We start from the raw sequence: 20,544 nt of genomic DNA, 5'->3' as shown, positions 1-20,544 counted from the left end.
CTTGGACAACTAGATAATATGTCCGCGTCAACTTTCCAACAGGTCCGCCAAATATATTACAGTTTTGCATCGCAATTACAAAATGCAAGATGTTGAAGGCTGCTTATCCATCAAATTTAGAACTTCGCCAGATTCTTAAATTTGCAGCTTTGTGTCGTAACATCGAGTTAATGATCTACTTAGGACTTTATCGTACGCCACAATGCTGCAAGTGTTGTATCCAACTGTTTAAAACTAGACTTCAACTCTCTTAAGTCATATGAAGACCAGTTATATCTGAAAAACTTCAATAGAGCCATGTATAACAGGTATGATATAAAAAAACAGCAGCAAATTGCTTATTAGGTTTAAGTTTCCATTATTTGCTTTTAAGTTGCATACTTTTGTCGTTGGTTTCATTTTGGATTTTTTAAGGTCCATCTGTCTCCAAAATTTGTTTTGAAATTTTACCGGTCTGTAAGCTAAAAAGGTTGAGAACCACTGAATTAGAGCAAAACGTGGCTAATTCTAACTCTATGATCCAATACAGTGCTTTTCAACCGGGTGTATTGTCTCCCCATGTGAACAATAATTTTAAAGGGTGTACCACTTTGATGGGGTGTACTGGAGTGTATAATACAGACTTGGACAACTAGATATTCTAGTTTTCCAATTTACTGAATTAGAGCAAAACGTGGCTAATTCTAATTCTATGATCTAATACAGTGCTTTTCAACCGGGGGTATTGTCCCCCCCCCCCCATGTGTACAATAAGTTTTAAAGGGTGTAGGCCTACCACTTTGATGGGGGTGTAGGCTACTGGAGTGTACCAAACAAACTTGGACAACTAGATAATTTTAGTTTTCTAATTCAATGAATCAGAGTAAATTGTGGCTAGTTCTAATTATAATCTAATATGTGAATTACTTGTGTGCTCTGATTCTAGTTCGAACCTAATTCGGATTTTGCCAGAAATGCTGCTTTGTCCTACGGCATTTTTCGTCGCTCATGCGAAACCGAAGAATTCAAATTAAAACTTTGGGTCGAAACGACTTGTGGGGTCACAGTCTAAAACAGTGCTTTTCAACCCGTGGAATGGTACGCACTTGTGCGGGTGAAATAAATTGTAATGCGAATGACTAACGTCGTGCGGATGAATGTGCGGATGAAAATAGTGCATGTTATTATTTTTTATTATGTGCAATGCAGTATCAAATATGCTGTTGCGCCCACTTATGCGTTACACCTAGGCCTACAGTAATATAGCCTCGTAAAGTGGTTCATTGCAGCTTAAGCTATCTTTTTTATTTTGGCCAAGGCTTAGGCACACGGTTTTAATACATAAACCTTTCATTGTTATTTCACGAATAAAACTAAAGGTTGCAAACTTACTGAGCTTGTTTCGTGCGGATGGAAATTTTCCGAAATAAAAAGTGCGGATGGAAATTGTAAAAGTTGAAAAGCACTGATCTAAATGCCTAAACCTATAAAAAATAGCAGAGGAATATTTGTAATTTACATTATGATTAGAATAAATTGCGATTTAAACTAAATTAATTGTGCTCAAATTTTGGTTAATACTCTTTTTTAAGAAATCGATCATTATTCTAAACTAATCTGAGAAAACTAAAATGATCCAATCCTAATTCTAATCTACTTTTAAAAAACTGAAATGGTCTAATTTTAATTCTACTCTAAGTTAAAAAAATCTAGTTGTTCAACAAGTGTGCTTCATAAGCCTGCTGGAAAATGATGCGACAGTCCCTGTGTGCCAAGGTGATGATGTTTCTAATGATGTTAATTAGATAAATTGGACCACCGCTTTTCTAAGCTGAAAGAGGGTAATCGTACAAAACAAAAATATTTCTATTCTTTGCCAGGATAAGTACATCTTTTGTATTTTAACTTTTTTTTCAAGCTGTATATACTCTAAAAGTTTGACTTGGAAAAGGGAGATTGCCTTTTTCAAAATTTAAATGGTTTTCAACCAACATATCAGTTCGTTTTTTAAAAGAAATAAGAGTTTTCTTTTGTATAGTCATGTGAAACACATAGGCGCGTTTAGACTGTATCGTTACGCCGCTGACAAGTAAACTAATAGTCAACACGGGGAAATTTATTTAAGGTATATTTTCCACCAAGGTATGTCATTGATTGCAGATTCAGAAAACCGAGCAAAAGTTTCTTCGATAACTGTTTTATTTTAAGTAAAATTACATTCGGATAAATACTTATGCATTTTCGTAACCGGTCGGCAAGTTAAAAAGTCCCAATGTCCAGTATGGTTGCCTGTCAAGCTTTTTTACGATCAGAAAACAGGTAAAGAAAGAGGCGACTTTAATTGTCTTGTACTTACATACTAAGTAGCGCTGACCTGTGTGCCACACTAGGTTTAGGCATCGATGCCGAAATGATCAAGGTCGGTGGTTCTAACTTCACTGCGGCCATTTGTAGAGGCCAATGAATTGTTAGTAATCTAACACCACGTAAAACTTCCCGAGTCCGACGTGCGCATGCGCATTACCAAATTTCGAAACTGAAAAGGCCGCAAAATGTAAATTGTAAAAGCGGAATAGCATATGGTGGATATTTTCCAATTCTGTATTGTGGTTGGATAAGTTATATGATACCCCATAAAGTGGATTGTTCAATATCCTTATTTATTTGGGTGAAATACAGGTTGTAGAGTCGAAGCTGGACTCGGGACTCGACGGAATCGCACATTTGGCCGTCGGACAAAAGAGAGTCGGACTCAGTCTATTTTTAATCGACACTGCAGCACTGCCTTAAATCAATGTGTGCACTTTATTGTCAGGTATTAACAGCACGTAAAAATTAAAACCACTATAGTTGTTTATTTAAACTAAACCCAAAAGTGAAACCAACCGAAATAGCTTTTTTAGGAAAGTTTCAGTATTTCTGAGGTCGAAAGTTCGAACCACACCACAGACTAGTTGTTTTGCTAACATAGATTCATACTTGCACGGTAATATTGATTAAGTCAACTGGTTTCGGTAATAACCTTTCTGTAGTACCCGGGATACTATTATAGGGAAGGCGTGTTCGTTAATCAGTACTACTTTAGGAGATATGTTTACATAATATTTCCATGTGAGGGATTTCTTGACTCAGTTCGGCCTTTGTAGGCTGTGCCTCCCTACAAAAAATAGGGGCCAAACCACCCTTATACCAGAGATTGTACTTTTACCGCGTACTGAAAAATTTTTGTTTTGCTTTGCATGGATCATGGTAGGCAAGACATTTAACAAGGACGTCATAAATTGACGTCATAATATAAATTGACTTCATAAATTTTCTAATTTTGGGTCACAAATGTGAAAGTGAAATGGAGTTTAAATACATTCAGTGCAAAACCGTTTAACTTTTAGTTACGCCCAAGGAGTCCACGGACCCCAGTTTTAGAACCCCTGCTATATACATATAAAAAGAACAATCAATTCAGCCCTTGGAAACTGCCCGCAGCCGTCAGCGTCTTAAGAACGGAGGCGGCGGCTTTCAAATTCGCGAAGTCGTATGCGGTTGCCTGCGCCGGAAAACACCTGTTCTTTTTGTTCAGGAAGCAAAGGTAGTTCACCAAATTAGCCAAAACCGACACGAAGAGACAGTCCCGCTCGGCATCCAGCAACGGTAGCTCCGATTCGTAAGCTTCCAGAATGTTCTGCGCCACTTTCGCAGAAAGTCGAAAACCGAGCACATGAGCTCGACGAAGGCAAGGGCTTAGCATTGTCGCCAGTTCGAAAACCAGCTTGCCCTTCTTCATTTCGGCAAAGTCGATCAAACCTATGTATACAGCACATTGTATATTTGTAAATCTGTATACAAATGTACTGAACTTATTTACAGTACATTGCATATTCGATCTTGTCGGGCTAGTATTTGCGAAAATAAGACTTTCAGCAAGGGGTTTAGTATAATCCTGTAAAATAAAATTGGAACAAAATGCAAATTGACCAATATTTTTTGGGAAAAAGCAGTGTTGTAAACACATCATTTTAAAAAGCCCCAGTAAAGTCATTTTCGAAATAGCTTAAGTCCCAGCTGACGCCTGTATCAACAATTAAGCTTAACTGTGAAAATCCGAGTGAAAAACAGGATCAGACTTTTTTCAACCGAATATATATTTGGCCTACACTGGCGTTTTTTTTCACAATATATTATACCCGTGATTACTTTTCTATGTATATGTATTTTTACTTTACTTACAGAAATTGACGTGTCTAAGCGAAATATATAATATGTAAAAAAGCGGATCCTGTGTTTTAATCGAGTTTTTCAACTAAAGTTTAATTGTTTACTTGTTGTTAAGTTTTGTGATCAGTTCCGTGTGCAGATTACATTTCTGCCATAAAACACATGAATGGCATATAGCTTAAGTCTTACCAGTTACTGCATAGCTATGGTCTCCGGGTGAATTTGAATCAATCGGTTTCTCCGTGATGATGATGTTTCCAGGATTGATATCACAGTGGATTAGGCCTGAATCAGAATGCAGTTGAATTGCGTAAACATTTTCCTACGACTAATGTACTAACAAACTAACCTACGTTGCACGATAAAGTTCAACCAACGTTGTACGAAAGGTTAAACAACGAACTCCGCTAAAAATTTGCTGGAAGTGTTGGTTATTGTTGCAATGTTGTGAACAAGTCATTTCGAAAAGTCCAAGGTACATCATTTGTAAAATACCTTAAGTCCAGTCAAGTCTTTTGCAAAAAATAACAAATCAAGTCCCGTCATCAGTTGCCCAAGTAATCCAAGTTATTAGTTGCTCAAGTTGCAAATATTGTTAACTCTTCCGTATATAAGCCACAACTCAACTAAAAAAACAAAAAACATAATATACAGCAGACGAATTGTTAAATGTGCAAAATTTGGAGGAGGGGTCGTGACTTTTTATTGACACCTTCAGTGTGTCACCAAATCGAAGACACCTGTCACCGATTTTGTGACACCCTGTCACTGACTTGGTGACACCCTGTCACCGATTCCGTGACAACCTGTCACCAATTTACGGACACCCTGTCACTGACTTGGTGACACCTTGTCATCGATTCCGTGGCACCATGTCACCAATTTACTGACACCCTGTCACTGACTTGGTGACACCTTGTCATAGATTGGGTGACACCCTGTAACCGATAAGGTGACACCCTGTCACCAATTTGGTGACACCATGGCACCCATTTTTTTAAATCTGGAAGAAGTTTGCAGTGGACAAAAGCGCACTTTTATTTGGTTAAAACCGCAGTAGTTTGTTCCATATTTGCTGCTCATAACTAAAGTTCAATTTCATACTGCGTATTTGACATGTTAACACCAGCAGACGAGTTTTCCATCATTATTTTAGGCTACTAATATCCTGATATAAGACACATTGGTAGTCGGAATGATTCACAATGAAGCTTTATGGAAATCCGAGCACTTTATTTTAAGTGGTTTGCTCCGTCATAGTAAAATACCCAATAATATTAATGCGTTTTCTATGCCAATAAATGGTTTACAGGAAATAGAGAAAAGCATATTGGAAACACAAGAAGCCTACAAACCAAATGGACGTATTTAATCGATTAATTGGCATTAAAGCACTTGTATGCTCAATAATAAGTCAAGCCGAAAAATAAAAAAATAAAAAAACATGTATCACACTTTGGTATACTTTTTCTTCGAATTTGCTTGAAAATATGTTTTAATTTGCATTGGGCGTACCTAGCAACCTTCCATGGCGCACCGATATACAAGCGCATGTCTGACACTCAGGTGGGCATTCTGTTAATAAACAGAACTCAAAGATAAGTTTTTCGGCACAGGCCCTAAAATGTGAAGAAAAAATCAAACCATGTTTGCCTGCGCTTGTTTTTGCACGTTGATGTATATTGCTTTAAATTCATTCAGAGTTTTAGGGTTTTTCATTAAAAATAAAGAAAATCTAGATTTATTGATCAATAAATGTTTTACAGTAACTTTGTATCTTGAACAATTCGAATATTAGTTATTGAAGGACACGTAAAAAGCAAGGGACAACATTCTTATAAGCTATTTTTTAAAGTTGAAATTGCATTTCCATCTCACTTTAAACATGAAGGTGTCTGGTTCATTGTATCCCGGCACTCTGAAGGTATATTTTTGACGGTAGATGTCGGGAAGTCGCTTTTTTTCTCAACGACTTTTTCGTTAGGCTATTTTTGTGTCTGTTATATTTCTACGCTAAAGATAACCTACTCTCTTTTTTTTTTTAAATATTTTGCTAGCCAAACTTTTTTTAAATATTAACTTTAATACTCAACACAAAAAAAAACAAAAAAAACGGCAAGACAGATAAAGGTAGCTTTACCTGATCGCAGCTGATTCAGGCGCGGATGCAGCTCTCGTTCCACTCGAGTTACCACGGCAACGCAGGTTTCGCGCAACGTTGCGTCATCGATGACGTCAAGGCAGCTCGACAGGTTTTCAAAGGTGACATTTTCCGGCGTGTACCAGTCGGAGACAGTTTTCCAAGGAAAGTAGGGCATTCGCTGGAAGCGCAAAAAAACAAAGCAGGCCCGGGTTATTTTATTGCACGTTAGCGCGGGGGAGTGTGATCTGCGCTATGACTTGCTGAACTTTATAATTATACTGTACATTGCGGAGAATAAAATCGTCGCAAACACTATGACGTTTTTTTCTGACGTCATCTTGAATAATCAGTAAAATACCGGATCTGGTTACCGTTTGGAAACGTCCAAATTTAAGACCTAAAAATAGTTTAACTTGAACATAATTTTACAAGATACGTTCGCCAAGATGTTTCTCGGCGTAAAAAGTTACCCATTACGTCTGAGAGACCGAAAAAATTCATTTTTGATAACATCGAACGCCATCATTATAGCTACATCAACTTTTTAAAATGTATTTTATCTAAAAAATTGTTCTACTTTCATAATGTAAGTGGGTAAAATGCGAAAAAAATTCCATAAAAATACACACTCCATCAACAAATGCTTGCCACGAGCAGAACACCATAAATGTTTTATTTATAGCTACATCTAAACGTGACGTCATAAAAAATAGCCATGAACACTATACACAGGGTTACCATACCGTGCTTATTTCTAAGATTTGTGCTTATTGTTGATTGCAGTGTCTTAGAAAATACTAAAGTGCTTATTTCTAAGAAACGTGCTTATTTTTGAGTTATGTGCTTAGTTTGTCTAATTTTAGAATTTAATAAGCCTCAATATAATGTTTACTATACAATTTTGGTAAACCCTGGCCAAATACGTCACGAAAATTTCGCCAATTCAACCAAATAAACTAATTTTTTTTCTTGAGCTTTGCGCGATTAAGCTGCTATAAGATTCATTTGGCGCCGAGAACAACAAGTGTTTTTGGCAGTATTATATTTGGGTGCCTCCCCCAACGAAATCCTGGATCCGTCCCAAGTTATAAAAAGCGTGCCTATTTTTCGGAGTAGCGTGCTTATTTTTTGGTCTTAGCTGATGGTAACACTGACTATACACTTATACAGTATACACAGTTCGTTTATTTGGTGAGCGGTTTAGATCAGGGGTTCTTAACCTTTTTTGTATGATTTACCCTTTTAACAAAGATGAAAATCAAATTTAACCCCAATATATAAAATAATGCTCATCTATTGAAAAACGAAAGTACAAATTACGTACAATCCAGGGGTCGGCAAACTTTGTCTAGTCGCGGGCCAAAACCAAACTCAAAAAGCTCTCTGCGGGCCGCACTAAATGTTAACTAAGAATTGGGTTATTTTGATGTTAAAACGACTGTGAATCAGCCGGACCTCGGATCGTTTTTGCACCAAAAAACGTGCTTAATTACATTTAAGGAGACAGAAAAGTGTTGGCGCAAAGCGAAATTTTTTCGCATTTACGTAGTTATAATAAAAAGTACTTAAAATGGACTATATGATCAATACGACGGCTGCCCTTGCTTTTTGGCAACGAGTTGTTGTTGTGGTTCCAGTTTGGTCTTATTTTTTTTCTTTTCAGATGGGAAAATTTTGACCCAAAAGAGTTTTTTCTCATCAGATTTGGATGAGCATTTGTTATGAGGTTGTTTTAAAGGAGCAGGTTTCATGGTACAGTTTGAAAATGTTTCCATGCACAAAACACACTGAATACTTAAGACCATTCTCAATAAGATATGTGAATCCAAAATTCAAATAATTTTTGTGGTACTTTCTCTTCTTTTGGGGCATTTTTGAGGTTAACTTTTTGGTACCTTTAACGAATATATATCAATCAATGAGTTATTTTTACCACTGAAACGCCTTAATCACTGGGCTAAAAAGATCAACAATAAACCAAGTCAGTTAAGCCGTACCCAGTGACATTCTGAAGACATTCTATAAACATAATCAGATTCGCGCGGAGCGCATATAACTTTGTGTATTTACATAGTTGAAATAGGTAAAAATATAGTTTGAGGGGAGCAAGACCAAGTGTCTCCCTTGGTTCCGCCCGTCCTACCAGCATAAACCTTGCCCATCAACAAACTCGTGTCAAGAGCAGAACGCGATAGGTGTTTTCTTTACCACTGTTAAATTAAAAGGGGTCGCAGACTAAACTTTGGAAAGCCGAAATAGGTCTGTTTTTATCTAATACCCGTCAGAAAAGTGTTTAAATTTCCGACAACAACAATCGTGCGTTGAGCCCGAACCTTACCAGCATAAACCTGTCCATTTTAGCCACCAACTTCGCTGACGATTTCAACAGTTCGCAAAAATGCTCTTCACTCGGAGTCACGTGATCCATCGTCGTGCCGGGTAAATACGTCAGAAGAGCGATGACGTTTGGCGAAACGTTTCCTTCGAAAAATTTGCAACACAAAGCTACGACAGTATCTCTTTTCTCAGTGGTAAGCCTAAAGTTTATAATTCTTAAATATAAGTTTTCACAAGTTTTCACAAGTGAAAACTTGCAAACCAACCCAATTGGCGAGATGTGGTGAAATCACCGTTTCTGGTTGCAACAGGTTTCGGCACTTTAAAACCATTTTTATGCAGCACCTCCAAAGTCTCGCACATGCTTTTGTAGCGGCCTATAAAACAAAGGACAGTGTTGAAATGACTTAAGTCAATGACTTATCTTAAGTGCACTTATGTCACAGTTTTCAAATGACTTGGCTTGACTTAAAGTATTTCAGCAAAATGGCTTGACTTAAGTCTTTATATTATAAAAACTGGTTTATTTATCTAAATGTTTGCACATGAAACAATTTGCTTATAATATGATGCGTTGATGTTGTTTTTTTACCTAAATTATTGCTCATAATTATCAGTTTTGAGAGTTCATCTGATTTAATAGTTTAAAGTTTTATTTTTATGACAATGACTTGACTTAAAGTTGACTTGCTCTAATTTTCACTTAACTGCGACTTGACTTGGGCAACCGATGACTTGGACTGCGACTTGACTTGTTATTTATTCGAAAAGACTTGACTTGGACTTAAGTTATTTTACGAACGACTCGACTGAAACGTGTTTACAACACTGTCAAACGGTAAAAATCAGTGTTGATACTAATTATTTTATTGTCAACGAAGTTATTTGAAAAAAAAAAAAAGTTTAAGTCAAGTGTTTCAGCAAACAACAAGCGAATTCTTTTTCACGTTAAAGTCCCAGTCCAAGTCGTCGCTGATGCAAGTCAATGTTAAGTCAAGTCATGAGCATTACAACTGAACGTTTTAAAATAAAATAAGAACAAATTTATTCTACCCCTAGACATATTTTACGTATAGCCACCACCTCAACACCAGACGCAGACATAGCAAACTGTTTTCCGATTAAAAAGGAAGTAAAAACCTATTTTTTACCCAATAATATATAAAAAAGCAATTTTTTTTTATCTGAGGCTTCTCCAAAATGACTCAAGTCCTAGTCACTGTACAAATTACTTGGTATTTTCAAGTCACAATACGTCAAGCACTTAGTCAACTCAAGACATTTAAAACGATATGACTTAGAATTACATGAATTAGAGTCAAGTCATTAAGACGTAATAAAGTGGATAACTGAATAAACATACAGGTATTTACAGATAAAAAAAGCTCTACACAGTGTTTATTTTTCAAGGTGTTTTGGGGGACCGAAACGGTCTTTTTAACCCCATTGTTCATCTGTACTGGTATAGTAGTTATGTTTTATACTTAATACATTAAGAAACTTTATTTCTATGCAAACGACCTACCCGGCACTTTCGACTCAAGAGAATTAAAAATCTTTAAGATGAATCTGTTTCCCGGGGCCTCTTCGTATCTGGTTGTAATCAGAAAATTGCAGTCGTCGTAGCTGTTAAGCTCAATAATCGACTCAACTTCATATCCGTAAAGTTCTTTTACCAGCAGCACTACTTGATCATTTGACAAGAACGGCTTTTCGATTTTAATCATTTTTCGCTTTCAAATTTTGTTTGTCTTAAAAACAACCAGTGGACTCTTTTTGCGTTATGCGAACCTGGAATATACCTCAAACAAATGAAATTTGTCTATTTGTTAAACATGCATTTGTGGGGATGGGTCTGCGTTAATGGGTCTACATTTATATAATTGCCAAGATGAATCGACCACACTCCTACAAGATTTGAGATGGCCTGTCTTCGTGAGGCCATTCAGGTCCAATTCTTTCCTTTAGTTCAGATACATGAACAGTCAATTTTTGCTGTCTTCAGTCAAAGCTGTAAAAGCCTCTCTCTGGTTCAGTCACAAAAGCACTCAAGTTGCTGTCTGAGTAGAAGCTATAAAAGCCTCTATCTCTCTCTCTCCTTCTCTGCACTATAGGCAGTACTGGGTGATACTGGTTGATACTGGTTGATACTGGTTGATACTGATTTTTATTCGATTGAGCGACTATACTTATAGGCGAAAATATTTCTAAAATGCACAGGAAATATTGACGTAGATATTCTTACGATTTTCAATAATAAATCACGTGACAACAAGGCGTGGTCTAAACCTTTTTCTCTCGACTCTTATAGACGGAAATAATATTTTTGTCCAAATATGGCTTGAACAAAAGCGCTTCGATCTACATTGCGACGTAACTGGCGACGATTCTAAAAATAATGGATTGTTGACAATAAGGCGAATTTCAAAACAAAGCGCTCACATTAAACGGATATACGTCACCTCACATACAGCTCTGACGCATAAAAATTGGTGTAACAAGGCATTCGTTGCAAACTCTAGCAAGAGATATCGGCAATCGAATTTAAACAAAAACTTTCCGTGACGCAACATTAAGGCGATAAAACAAAGAATTAATTTGATGTGCTGACGTGTTGCGACACATTTATCGTTCAATATTTGTAAAGAACACATAGTTCCAGTCTAGCTTATTTAAATGTAGGCCATAATAATTTTCACAAAACTGATTGCGATTTATTTCCTGCCTTCTCAAAAAAAGGAAATTGTCTATCGATTGTGTCTTTGTCTCAATTTATATTTTACCCATTTGAAATACAGAATGTAATGCAAGCGTAGATTTGAAAAGCATCCGCTGCTGGCCAAACTCAATGCCAAATTCCCTAGAGCAACATACCAATTTTTTACAAAGCTCTGCTCGCTGCTTATTGAAGCTCTCTTTCTTTACTAAAACAAGTTCCTATCATTAGTCTATACATGCAACGAACGACGAAGCAGGCATCAATCCATCTGATAACAGTTTCCAGAAAAAAAGCATATATTCTTTGAATAATCGCCGCCTGATGGTTGAATCCGGACCTTATCTGTCTCAGTATTTTACTTAGCAAAGCGATTTGACGAGTTTTTTTCTTGGCAAACAATTGCTGCTGTTCATTGAAAACCCTAATTATCTATAGTAACGGACATTAGAGAATTCTCAGTTGAAGGACTTAAAATTATACCGTAATACATTTTGAATGCCTGTAAATCATTTATAACGAGAGTTATAACAGACCTAAGCAAACTTTTGTAACTGGGCCGTTACTGAAAATAGTTCAGCAGCCCTGGCGTAGACGCCAGTATTTAACAGACACGAGAAGAAGGCACTAATAGAATATAACAGGAATGTCGTTAGGGAGATAAAGTTTCCGCACGACATAGGCACAGAGTCACTATAGATCAGCCTTTCTTAACCTGGGGTAAATTTACCCCAGGGGATAAATTTCCTAGTTTCAGGGGGTAAATACACGGATATGTATTCAAGCTCTGAATATTCTTGTTTCCTTTTCTTCAACTGTAAATGCGAATCGGCTTCTCTACATTACTTACTATCAAACCTAGAGCATGAAACCAACTTAAAATATTGAATCTGCTGCTTATTGTGCATTATCTACTACTTTACCATACATTGAACAACTCGTAACCAAAAACAAGGAAAAAATTAGCACCACTTTATATATTGGGGGTAAATTTCATATTCATCTTTGTTACAAGGGTAAAACATAGAAAAAAGGGTTAAGAACCCCTGCTATAGATCCTAGCTATAAGTAACACGCTTACCAAAGGCCCCAAACTGTAATTCATGCCTACTTTGATTAGGTACATGTAAAAATTTATTGGCACTCGTCGCGAAATTTAATTCTTTTTTTTAGATAGATGAAATACCCAGCGATGCCCAGGTTAATTTTACAAGTCTAATTCTTACTGATAAAGGACTAACGTGGTTGCACCGCCTACGTAAATTAACTACACCTGCAAATTTGCGAAATAAACCCGACTTTTTTAGGGTTAAAAAAATGAAACAATATATTATGCTGTGGGCTCTATATTTCATACTTATATGTATGTTATTATCGGGTAGGTTTAATAAACAGGTGGCCTTCAACGCATACCGCCCTTAAAGTTGCACTATCACGATTCACGTTCGGCAAATGGAAATTTAACGTAATACCTGAGTAAGTTTGCCTTTTTATCCTGAAGAAGCACCACTGACACACTAATCCGCAAATTTACTGATTACGCTTTATAATTCACGAATATAACGTTTTAGACATTACTTTTAACGTTACGGGTATTCATTTTTATTTAGATTAGCATAAGTTCTGACGTTAGTTGCTGCTCAGCTAAAATTCTGTCTAATTTATAATATAATATTAAGTTGTATTATTAATTTGTGTATATTTGGGCAAACCAAACGAGTAGCACTTGAAGACTACATAATTATAAAGATTAAAACAAGGCTTCAATCATAATTGCACGGCCATAAAGCAACTGCTAAGGCGAAGCTGAGGACGTAGAATACAGTGCAGTACAGCACCGTTTTTTATGTGCTTATCCTCAAATAATCGTTTTTTGTAAAGTTCATCGGTTTTTGTAAATTGCGGTTTGCCTTTGGGCCACGCCAGTCGCGCGATATCCCTATATAAACGACTAAACATGGCTGGCGGACCTTAAAAGATGTTAACGGTTTTAACCACCGGCGCACGACGCAGTCCGCCGTCTAAAATGGTAAACATTGGGATTATATTTTGGCGTATTTAATACATATTCATGTTTACTGCGTAGCGTTAATAGATGTTGAAAAATACGCTACAGCGAAAAAGCTGCGCCCAACGTCAGACAAACCCGTTATAGCCAACGTTTGAAATGAAAGTTGCTTACTGTTGAATCCGCTGCAATAAACGCGACATTTTGCTCTTACTGAGGTGATTTTAAACATACGGCAAGAACCTTGATTCTTAACCATAAGCGTTGTTCTTAGACTCTTAGTCTAAGTGATTATAAATGTCATAACATGTGATGTTTTTTTTGCGTTTATGTGTAGCCTTGTAAAACAGCGAAAGCGCATTGGCCGTCCCTTATACTGTTTGCCGCTGATTGTGTCTGAAATCGTTTAACTCAGTGCTTCCCAACCAGTGGGTCGCGACCAATTGGCGGGTCGCGAAGCATTTCTAAATGTTACATTTTTTTATTAGATCACGGAATTTTTGCATTATCATCACGTAACATTTATGCAACAATGTAACAAATACCTAGCAATACAATATTCATGCAAGTTTCGCAATAATAGTAAATTGCATGTGTATGCATTGTTTCTTTTTCCATTAATTTGTTTTTGATTCGTTTCTTCATATATAATTGTGGATCGCACAATAAAACTTGCATTAAAGGTGGGCCGCGAACGAAAAAAAGGTCGGGAAGCACTGGTTTCACCTAATGCATCCCGACAAAAAGCCAATCAACTTATATGGATGATGCCTGTGTGGAAGGCCATTGAACGACTGCATAACGTTTTGACGTACCTTTGTGACATAACGGTATGATGTAAATTTGTAACCTCGGGAGCATAAAAAAAAAAAATGATGTCCTCAAACAAAAACTCCTGGATCCGCGCCTGCTTGTCGTGAATTAGTAAGTTTAAGTAAGAATTGAGGCCCAAGAACTATGACTGGTTTTGCCAAACCTGTCCTGCGAATAGATATTCCTTTCAAAAAAAATATTTTATTTTTCAATCAAAAGAACTTAGATACAGCCCAACCTGTGCACAAAACAATTAAAAGCCAGAAAAGCTGAACGTTCTAATAATTGCTAGTATGTCTGGTAGTGACATCTTACCCATTTAATAGTTTGCTGTTGACTAATTAATTATAGATATTATGGTCCCACGCGTATGAACACTATATTATGTTTTAATAAGTTGTCTAAAACAGCACCGCATTTTAAAAACGTTTTCAGAAATAAATCAAGCAAGTGTATTCAACTGTATTCTCGTAAATTAGCATCCCGCTTCACGCTTCGTTACGTTTCCTCTCAGCTGTAAGTCATGGTTGACTGAATCCAGTTGTGGACATAGCTAACCCTGGCGTTAACCCCCGGAAAATTGGGGTAAGCGCACCCGAAGCCCCAAGACACGACCCCGTCCAGCGATGGACCGCACGTCACGGGACCTCCGGAATCACCCTGTGATGTTATAAAGGAGGTAAAATAGCCTACTAGGGTATTTAATTGCTTAAATAAATAGCCTATAGAGAATTATGATATTATTTTCTATAATATTCTTTTTAAAGAAAAAGATTGCTGGAAAAAAGGTACAAGATTATAATGTGGACCACCTGAAAGATTTTAATCGCTTTATTTCGTGATTAAAACACTCCACATATTCTCTGCACCACTCAAAATATTATCTTGATAACAAGTGAACCAAAGCAGTGTACTGGGGTAGCAATACTCTCCTGTAAAATCTTTTATATGAGCTAGAAGTCCCCGCCATTGTTTTACGCTTATGTAGTTTTATTTTTTCTTAAATGTATATGTGTAACTTCTAAACAGGCATTGATAAATATACTAATTAAGTGTACAACCCTGGTTACAACCCTTTAATGAAATTGCCATCGCGTTATCTGCATAAAATAAATAAAATTGCAACTGCACGAAATTTGATCCATCAGTAAAATAAATTTCGTCGGTTATTGCTATTAACATTTTTAGAAAAAAGGGTTTATGCCTGCTGGCTTCCATTATAAAAAAAATCCAAACAAGTTAGGCTATTTGTGCTAAACAATTCTACTCATTCATACGAGTGTGTTTTAAGTTATCAATTGTTTGTTTTAAAAAAAACTATAAATCTGTGAAAAATAAGTTTTACTTTTTTTTTCTGTTGGACGAGCTGTGGAAAACATTCTTTTGGTTTTACGTTATCGTGCAAATATAATAGAAGACCATGGCCATTTATTTAACATCCTGTCGCCCCCGATACGAATATGCTATATTCGCTATATAGAGTAGGCTAGGTATGTTGGATACTTCACATTTTAGTACAATGCCGATACCTGATATTTTGGACAAAACATATAGCGATTAAGGTCCGATAACAAATGACGCCATTCCTAAGATTAAACAAGCAAAATGGATGAAATTGGAACGTTCAAATCTATGTTTCCAGGTTATTAGGCAATATTTGCTGTGGCGTAGTAAGGAGTTAAATTGCCTACAGTATGTAACCTACCATTTTTTTGATAAATTAACCTTTCAAAGTAGAATCGCTTCGTTAAATCACAAATCATGGATGAAATACTGTTTATAATTTGTACACTGAAGCCATTGCAGATTCACCGAATCTGTCGATCAATGATGCAAGCAGAGCAGGCCAGAAAAACAACTAGCCTGCAGTGAGGTTCGAACTCACGACCTCTGGTCAAGGTTCAGAAGGGCTAGATCTCAGTTGTTAACATTCATATGTTTCATTTGAATGTTTATAATTTGGTATCGGATCGGCAACGATATCACCCTAGTATCGTACGATTACCGATACTATACCTTGACATCGGGTATCGGCCTTGATCCGACATTATCAGACACCTCTAATAAATTAGTTAGACTTGTTGGACTAATATTACAATCTTTAAGTCCAAATTACGTTTCGTCCTGGAACTATGCAACTTAAATACAACTTACATCGCAGGCGTCCATCCCGCCGCTAACCTCACCCGAGCAGAACATCTTGTCGCTGATGTATCCCCCGTAAGCCGATGGTTTGTTACATTCTTGCCTGGACACAACCGGCAAGTCCACGCACCTCAGTACGTCAGGGTATGAACCTGGTAAAAAGCACCGTTAACTGGCATAACTTTGTGTGTTTTCATTTCCGCCGGAGTCGGTTGTTTTGCTGCAGTCGGACTAGGGACTCGAGTAGGACTATACGTAAAACTACCTTTATATGAAGCTGTGAGTCCCAAGTCCCGAGTCCGAAGTTGTAAAAGTGTCATAGCACAGGTGCAGTATTTTCAAACCACGTTTCGTGGTTGGGTGAACTAAATGACATCCCCCATGAGTCTAGATTGCTGAATATAACCTAAAACATCAAACCTAAAAAACTACGTATATCGTCTTTGTACGACAAAAAAAAGCAATATACAACAGCAAGCAAATAGTTTTATGTTTAAAAGTTAAGATAAATGGTAACCAATTTTATAAGAAAATGCTCGACGAAAATATTTCATTTACACCGAGGTCATTTGCCAAAAGTGAATACGTCAAGTTAAGTCATTTGTCCGAAAGACCTAAGTCAAGACAAGTCATTCTGTCCAGTCGATTGAAAAAAAATGTGAGAAAACAGCGACTTAAGGGCACTTAAATTGATAAGTGTCATTACAACACTGACTGAATATTAAAATCCCGGAGCTGTCTGGGAGAGTTGCGTTGAATAAAGAAAATTTGCTACAAGACGTTGATTCTTACTTCCAGGGTTTGCAGTATTGCCCCACCCGCATATGGTACATCTTGTTTGGGGCGCTGGGTCACTCATTGGGGCTGGCAGAGGGATCTTTTGCACAAAAGCGGTCAATTCCGCTGGCCTCTGCAATACAAATCTATTCATATATTTTGATGGAAGAAAGACGTTTTATAAAACGAACCACTGAATTAATTATAAAACACATTTGTAACTAAATCAGGGGAATTATTCTTTAGAGTTTTCTGTCTTAGTCAAAGTCAGTAAAGTTCTAGTCATTTCAAAAGAGAAATATATTTCGCCACATAATAAGGTCTCTTATTCAAATAGAATCAAATTTGGGGTATCTGACAATTTCAGATAGGGTTAGGCATAATTTATATTGCAATTTATTACATATTCATAAAGCCTAAAAATAATTTGGTTCAGGTAAAAAACACGTTTGTTAAACTAGTATCACAAGACAACAGGAGTACAACAAATAAAAATCTAGTAAATACTTTAAATGCTACGCACGGCCCAAAACAGTAAAAATACATTCAAAAGTATTTTTTTCAAATTTAAAAAATAAAAAAAACACTTATTTTTACGTACATAAAATATATTAACTGAAATATTATAAATTGGTTATAATTTTAACACGTCGTAAAGAGCCAGTTTTTACACGTCACAAAACGGGTTACGCAGGTCTGTTGGCCTACAGGCAAAACACACCTCAATCTTAAAAGTACGTGACTTTATTAGATTTTATATGCAGTACCTATGTGTGTTTTGCATATCTAAAGTGTCAGTTGACTTGGTTTTCCGTCGCTAATATACAATTTGGTTTTACAGTTTGAACTTATATTTGAAGACTATAGATAGAATTCTTCCTGTTCAGAAAAATAACGTCAGAACTCATGTTAATTAAAATAAATATTAATAACGTTAAGGTAATAAAACCAAACGTTTTACTTTAGTTACGAACAACAAAATTACCGGCAAATACGAACGAACGGCAAATACGAACCGAAAGTTTAATTAGCATCACATCAAAGTCCTTTGTGGCAGTGTTGTAATTCGGGTGAGGGAGAACCTTGCTAACTTCAATCAACTGTTCAGTCCCTTCGTCCAAGGCCTTGTTGTGATCTCCCAGCACGACAAAGAAAGTGTTAGCTCTGCAAAAACAAATACAACCTATACAGGGGCGTGGGTGACTGTGTGTGAAGCCAGCTGGAAAGCGTGCTGTCTTGAGTCCGACGTGCCTATTCGCAGAACCAAATTGGAAATCGATAAACAGCAAACTGTAAATTATAAATGTCGAATAGAACACGGTGTAGAATTTTCGAGGGTTTGATGAGTTATATAACAACCGTATATGTGAATTGCTGAAATAAAATTTAACAGACTCGGGGCTTAAGAGGCGCATTCCATTTTTTTTCGGACTTGGAAATCGGAACCGGGTTGTTTTTACCCGACTCCAGAGTAGGCCTACTGTTGGCCAATCAGTCAACCAAAGCCAATCAGTCAAAAAACACATTTACTCAACTTATCACAAAACAATTGAAACCTTTGTGGCATTAATCAGTCAAGAGTGCACTGAAGTGTATAAACAAATAAACGCTTGCGACAGCCAAGCCATCGGCATTTTGAATAAGATAATCCAAAATGACAGTGTTGTAAGTCATTTTAAAATTACTCAAATTTCAGTCGAGACATTTGTGAAAGAACTTTTTAAGTCAAGTCAAAACGTTTAAAAACAGCGACGAGTGCACTTAAGTCAAGTCATTAGTCATTGAATTAAAGTCTTTAAAATACTTGTAAATGCTGACTTACTCGAAGTAGCAATGGGCGGCGGAAAGTACCCACTGTTCATCGATAAGGGAACCGGCGCAAAAGAAACCGTAGTAGTATGAGTCGAGATGCACAATGTGGGGTTGTGAGTGTGGAACAGCCTCTATGCCCGAAATGATTCTGTTGTCCGATGTAACTTTGAGAAAAAAGCAGTGTGATAAACAAATGATTTTGAAATGACTTAGGTCCAGTCAAGTCATTTGTGAAATAGCTTAAGTCAAAGTCAAGTCCCAGTCCAAGTCATCGGTTTTCCAAATCAAGTCCAAGTCAACCGCAAGTGAAGACATTGACATATAAATAAAACTTTGAACCATTAAAATTGTAAATTCGCCCGTGTATGGGCAATAATTCAACTAAAACGCAACATATAGAAAGCAACATAGAAAATTGTTGAAGGTGTAAAAATGGGGATAAATACCTCGATAACATTTTTAATAAAAACACGTAGTTACAATCCGAGTTATTTGACGCAATGCATTTAAGTTCAAGTCAAGTTTCCAAACGACTTAAGTCAAGTACTAAAATTATGTTGCCCAAAATACGTTAGTCAAGTGAAAAAAAATTCTTACGTCAAGTCAATTACAACACTGATTTGAAGTTACATTTACTAGACTAACAAGGTAAAACAGCCATTATAATTTGAAGGGTAATATATTTAACCTTATTAAGTAGAGAGCCCTTTTGGTAAAACGCGAAACTTAAGCAACCCTTAATAGTTTAATACTGAACCCTAGCAGACAATTTTGCAACTATATTCTTTCATTTATAAACACTATAGAGAACATTACATGTTTATTGCATAGTCAAAATAAACTAAAAACATACTCATACATAAATCGTAGTAATAAAACCGTTTGTCTAAAATAAAAAAACAAACATTCTGACGGCTCTTGTACGTTCGCGGATCCTGAGACCTTTGAAGAAACAAACTAAACTCCTAACAAATCAAGGACACGTCGGTAAAGTGACGCCTTGCTTTACTTACCAACTTGTAAAGCTGTAATTAGCAACACGAATAAAAGTGGCCACCACGAATCCATATTCAGCTTTCTGTATCGCACAACTTTAATGTTGAGTATGAGGCCAAAATGAAAACAGCGCCCGAATTCTCGAGCTCAACATTGTTACTTGAATTAGGTGGGAACCTGACATCTGTGCACCACGGATGTGTGACGCATCATCATGTCGGTACGCTATTTGCACTGTACCACAGAATGTTTGACCAAAATCGCGTGTGTAACGCTGGTGACATTTTCCCTAAAACTCTGCTGTTTAAATTGCCCAAAATAAAAATGCTAATCGCAAAGCCAAAAAGTTCGAGTAGATCGACATCTGCTTGATTAAGACGTTTCGATAAAAGCTGAAAATGATACAAGATCGTATCGAATCGTCCTAATCAAGATGATGTCGATCTACTCGACCTTATCTGCTTTGCAATTTATTATCAAGCTACATTACAGATCCGTGCGTAGTGTACCTAGATACAAAATGCCAAATTTTCCAATTTGAAAAACAAAAATTGACCAGCAGTGTGTGGTAAAAACAATAGTAAATGTTCAGGCATAGTATACCTC

General features: G+C 36.7%; 2 protein-coding genes across 2 annotated transcripts; both read right to left on the bottom strand.

Annotated features, from left to right (window-relative positions):
* Positions 1-2,765: 2,765 nt before the first annotated feature.
* Positions 2,766-10,456, bottom strand: LOC146140951 (hydroxylysine kinase-like). Its single transcript, XM_083392034.1, has 6 exons — positions 10,197-10,456; positions 8,938-9,048; positions 8,673-8,815; positions 6,332-6,512; positions 4,381-4,476; positions 2,766-3,780 (listed from the first exon to the last, which is right to left on the bottom strand). Exons 1-6 carry the CDS (start codon positions 10,396-10,398, stop codon positions 3,434-3,436), a joined length of 1,080 nt encoding a protein of 359 aa, XP_083248160.1. The 5' UTR covers positions 10,399-10,456; the 3' UTR covers positions 2,766-3,433.
* Positions 10,457-14,718: 4,262 nt separating this feature from the next.
* Positions 14,719-20,076, bottom strand: LOC146140950 (trypsin-3-like). Its single transcript, XM_083392752.1, has 6 exons — positions 19,956-20,076; positions 18,953-19,106; positions 18,147-18,294; positions 17,146-17,263; positions 16,363-16,505; positions 14,719-14,868 (listed from the first exon to the last, which is right to left on the bottom strand). Exons 1-6 carry the CDS (start codon positions 20,008-20,010, stop codon positions 14,719-14,721), a joined length of 768 nt encoding a protein of 255 aa, XP_083248878.1. The 5' UTR covers positions 20,011-20,076.
* Positions 20,077-20,544: the final 468 nt, after the last annotated feature.

The sequence above is a fragment of the Ascidiella aspersa genome, chromosome 6 (genome assembly GCF_963924565.1).
Source record: "Ascidiella aspersa chromosome 6, kaAscAspe10.2, whole genome shotgun sequence".
Lineage (NCBI taxonomy): Eukaryota > Metazoa > Chordata > Ascidiacea > Phlebobranchia > Ascidiidae > Ascidiella > Ascidiella aspersa.
This window is presented reverse-complemented; position numbering and strand designations above follow the sequence as displayed.